Below are 9,839 nucleotides of genomic sequence, written 5' to 3'. Positions count from 1 at the left end.
TATGTTACTATAGTCTCCACTATCGGATTATATGCAACAGCTTTGCTTTGCCTTGTCAGGCAAAAGCTGTCTTTCTTGCTTAATCATTCATTTGCAAACATATGCCAGTGTGTGTGTGTGTTAATATGTAACTGTGAGTTTAGTTGAAATGGGTTTTAGAGGACGTCAGCAATTCTTCGAAACCGACTTCATTCATCACTGTGATTTGATCTATTCGCATGCATGAAAGAATGCGTGTGCGTTTGTAGTTGCGTGACATGATGCGTAAGAAAGGTCAGTCCAATTAGGCAAGAAAATTTATCGGCGTATCAATTTTGATTTATTAAATATGTATCCCTTTTATTACATGGTCAATTAGATTAAAAGACAATTGCTTGTCGACTGCGAGGGTCACTTTTCTGTTAGCCTAATACTTGTGACACATATGTGTGTAAGTACATAAGTGCTTAGTTGACGAAATTACGTAATTGGTTATACATATAAATCCAATTTTGGATTCTGGCACGAAATTCAATGAAAATGTTCAATGACAAACAACTAAATTCTTAATGTGCTGCAAAGTTTGATTACAGAAAAAAAATATTGCCCAATTGAAAGATGAACTTATATAGATGTAATTTTTTGTCGACTGGAGTTATTTTTTGTAGTAAATTTATAGAATGATATACATACATAACTTTCAGCCCTGTTCTGCATTACGATTCCAACAAAATTTTTTCGATTTGAAAAGTTTTCACTTTGGCTAGTCGGAGTGAAAAGTAATCGGCTAATTAAACACAAATATATATATATGCTGCTTGTCAGCCAAATATTTTATTTGGAATTTTCATAATATTGAGAAAATTTACAAGTCGTTACTGCTGTAATCTGTATACAAATACTTTAATAAATCTGTATCTTAAAATTGCTCTTTAAGAACTACTTGGACAAACAAAGCGAAAACGATCGTAATGAAACGGACCTGTTCTTGATTCCGCTGCAGCGCATGCGGAGTAGTTATCGAAAAGTTCTATATTGTGCTAAAATTCACATTCGCATTTTATATTGAAAAAAATATGCTAAAGCCTCGACAAAAAAAAATCTAAAAAATCAACGGTTACTTTTAGGTACTTGAAACTTTCACTACGTTATACTAAAATTGAATGAGCTACAAGACTGCTTACTCTTACATATCTGAATAAAATGTGTGAAGTTTTGATTAATTTTTTTTTTCATTTGATTAAATGTTGTGAATTTTGTTCATAGTTTGCAGAATTGATTTATATGAATTTTGTTATAGAATGAACTATTTCAAACTAAAATAAACGATGATGCAAAATATTTTGAATATTGTAAAAAAAAACTAAATTACGGATACTTCTGTGAGGCACTATGTGTTTAAATAATTCAAAAATTTACATTGGTAAACTGCGGACAACTTCATCCCTCATTTCTCCTCCATCTACAATCGCCTGATGATTATTTTCGCTCTCGTCTTCAACATCTCTACTTGCCATTTCCAGATCGTGGCCATCCTCTTCATTCAACGTCGGTATGCAACGCAAGTGTTACGTAGCGCACAGTAAACGTTAATAAGTTGGCTAACAAACCTTTTAAATATCGGAATCGGCTTTTTAACAAATCGATTGTACCCTCAATTATTTTGCGAGCAGAAGCATGTCTCTTGTTAAAGACATGTTCTGTGGGTTCCTTTATGAGGCCATGATACCCAGAGTACCCTAATTGCCATTTAAAAAAATAAATTGAGGTGCACTTTAAAATACATTAGATAATAGAATCGAAACGGTAATAGCCCGAGACAGCCCTTTTAGTCTTCCTTTACTATAATATGTATCATCACGTAGTTGCTTTGAACTTAAGTTCAAATGTTAATGATTTCACAGTACTTCACAAAATTTTAATTACACTAAAAAAAATTGTTGCATCTATATTTATTATTTAGGACTTAAAAAACTATTGAAATTTTCTTACAGGTTGGATGCATGCTTTGTCGGAGCGCTTGAAAATACCCATAACTAATATAACCAATGCGGAAGCCTATTCAACGGCGCTCTATTTCACCTTCACCAGCCTAACATCGGTGGGGTTTGGCAATGTGTCAGCGAATACGACAGCGGAAAAGGTCTTCTCCATAATTATGATGCTAATTGGAGGTAAGATATAAATATGTGAGAAAATTCAGCAAGCAGGCATAAATTTCAAGCATACATACACACATGAATGCGACAAAGGTTTTTGATTAATGCCTGAAAGTATGCTATGAATTTTTGAGCGTGAAAAAACCTGTTTATGGATGTATGTGCATATGTATATGCGTATTTCACCGGAAAGGGTGCTTAACACATAAATTTAAATTGTAATTAACTGAGATTTATTTAACTTACATATCTCATCATTATGTTCGTTTACTCCATTCAATCCTACCCTGTGCCATCTCTGCCGTTCTACTTCAACCTCTCTTTGCAGCATTAATGCATGCCGTCGTATTCGGTAATGTTACGGCTATAATTCAACGAATGTATTCACGTCGCTCATTGTATGAGAGCAAATGGCGCGACTTAAAGGATTTCATAGCGCTACATCAGGTGAGTGGCTTTTAGTTTGGAATTTTTATTATAAATACGTATGTAATGTCTGACACAGCCTTAAATTTGTGTGCATATGCCAGTACAAGGAGGCCAATGGCTTGCCTTTGATCTCACATTTGTACCAATCTTTCTGGTAGTCTGCTGTACGCGCGTTTGCAGCGAGAAGATAATTAAAGACTTGAAGCTACATCGATCTTAATTAAATTCATCAAAAATAACCTTTTCAGTGTATGAGTGTTTTGTTTTGCGATGTGACTTATTAACAAATTTTGAAGTATACCTGCAGGGAAAATCAAAGTTTGTAGTTAAATATTATTACGCTGTACTGGAATTGGAATGATTTTGTTAAATGAAGTGGTGTCATAACCCGCAGGTGTACAACTTAAGGTCATATACCCGGCGAACTTTGCCAATTCACAAGCTCACTAACTAACAAAGTCCTGCGTCAATCTCTGACGCGCGCTGCACGTAGAAACGTTTTTTTTTTTTTGAATTATTTGCACTTTGAAAGTTGTAAGCGTGATCGATGTTGCAATTTGTGCATTAGTTGCAACTTTTGCCAGTAATAACATGAACAATGCGAGTGATTGTTTACATTTCAAGTTTTGTAATTTTATTTTTTTACATATTGCAATATAAATTGTGCAATTCTGTCCCCATTGAGGAAAAATTTAATTTTTTTCTTACTTTGGAATAGTCATGCCAGACATTCTCTGTTAAAGTGCCTACGAATAAATAGAAAAAAAAAAAAACCTAATGAAAGAAGCTAGGTGTTACCCAATTATTTATGCATATTTTTGGGGTATATATTAGAGATGCTAATTTCCGAAATTATATCCGTTTTTTTCATACTAGTTGTTATTTAGAAACTATGGCGAATTTTGCCAAATTTTCGGTTGCTGAAATTTGAAAAGCTATATTTTCCAACACCTTAGGAAAAATGTATTTAAAAAGTTTATAAGCACGATTATAGAAGCTTTGTACTCGCACAAATGGAGAAAATATGCTGTGGTACAAGGCATATGAACAGCAAGAAAAAAAAAACGTGTATTTTGCTGTTGCTTCTGGTATCTAAAATTTCAAAAAATTTAAAAATAGTTCGATTTTCTTTCTTTGTAAATTTGTTTCATTCCAGAAGCATCAATATGTACATATTTATGTACATACAGCCTTTGCAGGGCCCAATAATCAGCGTTTATGCTCTTGAGTTAAACAAATGTTCCAATGGCTGGTTTATAGTCGTTTCTTTTTGTTAGGAGACACATGCATATATATTTTGCCAATTAAGAATTTTCGTAAAAAAAAATCAACGGTATTTGATAGTTTAGAGACCAAATAATTCAGCCATAGGTGTGGCTAAACTTAACTCCTTTGCCCTTACTAAGCAACAATATCGAGCCCTAACCGCCAAAATAACGTAAGCGACATTTTTTTCAAAATTTTCTTTTTGATGCAGAAATATTCCTAGAGCATCTAGATACATTTCTGCATCAAAAAGAAAATTTTGAAAAAAATGTCGCTTACGTTATTTTGGCGGTTAGGGCTCGATATTTTACACACCGAAATATGTACATAAATGCATAGATAGCAGCAAAATGTTTGCTTGCGTACCTTTCAAGTACCGGAACACCTGTCAAATTTAATCTCTGTTTAGTTTTGTTGAGTCTGCAGTTTGCAATGCTGCATCTGCAGAAATTTTCCGACAGAGTCAAGTGCCTACGATTGACTCTAAACTCCTGCAGGGAACATTTTCTGGCCTTTTGAAAGCATAGTTAAGCTCATTATGCTTAATGCAGTCTTCGAGCGAGGATACAGTGGTCGTATTCATTGAATTCAGTTCGAACCACTCCCTCTCTATTTCTTAACGTTATGCATCGTAGGCAGAGCTGGTACAGCAAGCGTTGTAGTCAGATTAAGGGAAATCGGATGCTTTCTTGAAACACGTCAATGTTTTTTCACGTAGAATACGTCTTACGTTTCGAAATGAATGCCATGCCGTATTGCCAAGATGACGATTTGGCGATTTTTGTGATCCAAAATGTCTTTATGTGCAAATTTAGCTGGTTCTCAGCTTTGAAGATAGTTACACAGCCAACTAAAAGTTGCAGTGTAAACACTTGTTGATAGTTTACCATTTCTTCTAATACATAATTGTCGTATCGAAATTATATCATGAGGCAGCACTAATAGTAGTTATCGATAAGTAGTTTTCTTCTTTGTTTCGTCACTATTTGTGTAGTTTTTGGCGGTCAAATTCGTAATTTTTGTATTGCCTCGTTTTGTACTGGTTCATATTTTATTGAGCGAAGGGAATTATGAATAAGTTCTTTAGCAATATTGTAAGTATGAACAGTTTTTGATGCATATAGTTAAGTTACACTTTCAAAAAAAAAAAAAAAAAAAAAAAGAAGAAAATGTGATTTTATTGCAATTAAAACTATTTTTGTTAAAAATAATGCGAATTTTAAAAATTCGAAAAGAAAGTATTTTTTACGTATAGCAAACAGAAGCTAGAATAAATTAAACAAAAATCAAAAGAGCTTCCTGGTTTCGTTTAGTAAAATTTTTTATATATTGACAATTTTTACAAGCAAATGACGATTTTTGGGAACGAAACTGACGACTTTTCACTTCAATGACCAGGCAATACTGATGCTATGCTCAAATATTGTAGTTGTAATTTTTAGAGTTTCACAAAAACGCTCACTGCAGGAGAACTAAGGAAGCGATTTCAAAGAAAAATGCGGCGTTTTAAAGATAAAATTGCAGGTTTATTTCCAGATGCATTTTTGCACGTAATCAGTTCGGTTTATGTCGTAGAAACAACGGTAAATATTGGCTTATCTTGGGGTAAATTTTGAGTCTTTAAAGTGCTCCGGCAACTAAGGTTTTGCAGATATAACTAGGGTTGCCAACCATACTATAATATATAGTATTGTACTATTTTTTCGGTCTGCGTATAGTACGTAATTCGTTCTTCAATCAATTTCTGAGATAGGGCGTTCATCAACCTATTTCTGAAATGAGGCGTTCTTAAAATTTTTTTAGAGGAGTCAGCGGTATTTTAAACATTTATAACTACGGTCATTTTATACATAACCCAATATCCATTCTTCAAATGACAAAAATATTATGCCCGCCTTTTAAATTACCAAAAATCCATTATAATTTTTTAAATTTCTATTTAAAAACTGGAGTTACGGCCACACAAAACTGGTGTTTAAAATAATGTATACAAATATTTTGCTATTTAAACATAGAACATAAATTAGGGGTGCCTGAACAAATAAAAAAAACTAATTTTTTGAAACGCGTAGATAGAAAAATATATAAAATGCAGAAAACGACTAACGACGTAATATGACAAACCGTTTTAGAATATGATGTCCAATTTTCAAATTGTTTAAAAATTATGTTCGGGCTTAAGGTGACCAAAGAAAAAAAAATATATATATATTATAAGATATTTTTTTATCCAGCTTTTAAATAACCAGAAATTATGATCTTCTTTTAAACTACCAGAGATTTATGTCTAGTTTTGAAATTATCAAAAATATATGTCAAGTTTTTAGATGGCCCGAAAAGTATGGCTAGTTTGTAAATAACATATATATATACAATATATGATACATTTTTAAATTATCTTCCAAAGATGTATGTCCAGTTAATACTTTAAAGCTCGCATATGTTTCGTTGGGCAGCATAAAGCCTCGATTCCTTTTAGAGTCAAACGCAAGCAAGCAGCCATAAAAAAGACCAGACCGTTTGTTTTGTTTTCTCTTCTCTTAACTGACGGTGTCAGAAATCAACAGAGCTTTCCTTCCAAATATAATAATCCATATAACTCAGGAAGCACAAAGTAATCATTAAGCAGATATTTGCATAAATTCTATCTATGTAAAAACTACTCCTATTTAACATTTTTGCAACCAATTTGGCATTTTTCTTAAATAATATTTTTTTTTTTTGTATTCGGTATAGCCAGCTTGCCTGCATATGAAGCGAAACTTTACTGACTTTCTTAGTTTAACTTGCCCCAGTCGGCTTGGTTATCATTCAGCTGTTACTCAAGTTAACAAACTATTACTTTACTGTACAGCCAGCTGTTGTTGACTGCTTACACTACCGCTGTTGGAATTCAAGTGATGGTGCTACAGACTTTTCGCTTCATTGCTCCTTACTACTGAAGAGGATGCATCATCCGTTGGGAAAGATGTAAAATGTGCTTGCCACGACTGCGATCTGTGGAATGTGGCAATAAAAATAAATTGGGGCGTGTGATGCCAACTATGTATGCAGTTGTTTACTAGAAAGGAAGGAATGTTGCTGACAGCAGTGTTGTAGCTGTGTAGGGCTGAGCAGGTGATGGCAATCTTCACATGTTGACTAACAAACAGCCAGTTAAGTGAGTTAACGTTCATATGGGTCAGTGGCTATACCGTTAGTATCTGTGCAGTTACACCAGCGAGTGCACATACGAGTAGATATCTGCATAAAATTGCTCTTTTTCGTTATTTGTTGGTTTTTATTTGCCTTATTTGCCGCTGGCTGCATTGCCACGCTATTAAATTTTACTTCGATTATCGGTGTGGCAAAGCAGAAAACTGAAAAACTGGAACAAAAACACTGATGGGGTATGCAAAAGCAATTTGAAAAATTTCCGTATATTCTGTTTTTGTTGAGTTGAGTGAAGGAGTGGTACGCCACGCGGTTAAAAAATTCAAATTAGTTGGAAAATATTGATTAGTTAACCGAGGGGTCATCTTTATTAAATTTATTGATTGGACTGACATTACCACCGGCATTATAATATTAATTTTTTATTTCGAGTAATAGTGTATTTATCGATATCGGCATGTCATAATTATACTAGATATGCATGAGTTGAGGTTTTTTCGCGATCTGCTCTAGTGTACGGTGCATAGGTATTTCACGTATCACGCACCGTTGTCGCTGAAAGGAGATATCTGCTTTTGATAGGGTTCTGTAATTACTGTCATCACAGCAGACATGTCTGCGATAAATAAAACAACAAACATAGGTATGTAGAAACAACAAAACATCGCGGTGTCGTTAATAGCTGCACAGGTAAATGCAATAAAAACTGTGAAAACTGCGGGGCAGCCATAGTCAACTCATGTATGCTCAATTGCATTCAGCGGATTTCGACGTCGATTTTTTTTAATTTTTAACCAACTTCACAAAAAGGCGGAAGGTTATCAATTCGTCGGAATATTTTTTTTGTATGTATGCTACCGCATAAATTTGGACCACGTTAACCGATTTCTAAAATTTTTTTTAAAGAAAAGGTGATACCTCACAGGTGGTCTCATTCTAATTTGGATTAAATCCGATCATTCGTTCATGAAGAGATTAACGAAAATCTTAAATTTTTATATGAGAATTGAAGTCGGTTTTGTTTTTTGCTTAAAAATTACTTGTTTTTTTTTTTTAAAAATATAGGTTGTTTGAAGGATGGTGCAGTTATTTGATGCTTATCGCTATGCTGTACCGTAGTTGTTTATTTAACCATTTTTTAAAACGAAAAATTTTTTATTGGTCCCCTCATTGCATTTTCTGGGGCTCTTGGAGGACTTATAAAATATATTTACTATGAGAAAATGGTTAAATAAACAATTAAACAATAAAAAAATATTGGTTTTCAAGAATTTTATACCATTTCAACGAAAAATAGTTTTTTCCTATATACAATACATACAAAGCTTTGGGCGCGTTGCGCGACCTCTAAATATCTTAAGAATTCAAAGTAAAAAATAGGGGCATATTTTTTCGATATAGAAAAAGGGGCTGAAAGTATAAAAATTCAGACTATACTTTTTCACATGAATTTTTGGATCACCCTAATGAACAGTCTATCATATTTGTTGCCAATATATGAATATTTAGCGCTTAAATGTTTTCTACGTCGTTGGCCGAGCTTCTCCTCTAATTTGTGTTCTATTTCTTGTTGTTGTGACAAATAAAAATCCGAAAACTGTTTGAAAAAATGCAGTGAAATTTAAAAATAAAATAAGGTCGCACATGAATTTTCTACTAATTTTATTTGTTTTACTTTTGATCTAAACAAAACTTTGAACTTATTACACAGGCCAACAAAATTTCAAAAAATGTTTGCGGCACGTAAAGTGAACTTTGACGGGGTCTGGCAGAATCTTTTGAATAAGATGTAAAAAAACCGGCGTGGGTGCAAGCTCAAAAGTATCCCAAATTTTTCATTACGCTTTATCACAAATTTAACCAGGCTAAGAATCGTTTTTAACACTTCCAACTTCATCGCTCTAGTTATTATTATTCCTATCGAAATAGTTCCTGATTGCGGTGTCGCTTTCGTTTCATAAAGACGTGACCTCTTGGTAGAACAGTTCTTCCCGAGAGCGGATAATAACTCGATAAAGTAGCGCTATCATCGGCGATGATTTTCACAGAAATGTTGTGTAGAATTACTAACTTCTGCAATTGAAAATGCCGGCAGGGAAATTTTTAAATTATTTAAAAATTTTTAAAGTAAAAATATGCGGAGATGTTCGACTGTAAAAAAATTTTGAAAAATAAATACTGTATAAAGTCTTTTGGTCTTTCGGGGTAAAAGAACAGGGTTCAAGCTTCTTTAAATTTTTTAAAAATAATACACCATGTTAGCCGCTAAATTTCGTTGGCCAGTGTTATTCTTTTGCTCTTTTCTAAATAAAGGCTATCTTCACTGTTAATAATTTGATTGTAATTTTTAGTTATGGTTTCAAATATCAATATTAGTATTTCTTTGCAGGAAAACTATTTATACAAAAGAGAACCGGTTTATAAGATGTTTTCTTAATTTCAAAATGGGGTACCGGTTTTTTTTTTTCAAATTGAAATTTTTCGAATAACTTGAAAACCGATTTTGGAAAAGAGGCTAATAATCCTAGTATCATAAATAACAAGCTCACATTGTAAACCAATTTAGTATTTCAATGCGTAGCTCACAAAGAACTCTTCAAAAATACATTAATGGGTTGAAGTTGAATTTTCGGATTTTTATGAAAGATATGCATACAGCACTATTTGTAAATGTTTTTTTTTTTTTTGAACTTCCAAACACACTTAATCCTTAACTTTTAAAAATAGCTTAAAGTTATTTTTTAAAGAAAATATTTGGTCCAAAAGCGCGTCGAGCTCAATATGTTCAAACTCTAAATGTTTTACTATACGTACATATACATTAGTCATATTAAATTTAACTCAACTACTTTT

The 9,839-nt window shown here is 33.1% G+C and overlaps 1 protein-coding gene across 1 annotated transcript in view; it reads left to right on the top strand.

The window, feature by feature from the left end:
• LOC118743755 (potassium voltage-gated channel subfamily H member 8) overlaps nt 1-9,839 on the top strand; it is an 85,035-nt gene that overhangs the window by 42,147 nt on the left and 33,049 nt on the right. Inside the window, exons 7-8 of the mRNA XM_036476518.1 lie at nt 1,974-2,153; nt 2,467-2,585. Coding sequence (XP_036332411.1) covers nt 1,974-2,153; nt 2,467-2,585 — 299 coding nt within the window. The remainder of the gene's footprint in view (nt 1-1,973; nt 2,154-2,466; nt 2,586-9,839) is intronic.

This window comes from Rhagoletis pomonella, unplaced genomic scaffold (genome assembly GCF_013731165.1).
Source record: "Rhagoletis pomonella isolate Grant_MI unplaced genomic scaffold, Rhpom_1.0 Rhpom_scaffold_00007, whole genome shotgun sequence".
Classification (NCBI taxonomy): Eukaryota; Metazoa; Arthropoda; class Insecta; order Diptera; family Tephritidae; genus Rhagoletis; species Rhagoletis pomonella.
Note: the sequence above shows the minus strand (reverse complement) of the source record. Positions and strands in the feature narration are given on the sequence as shown.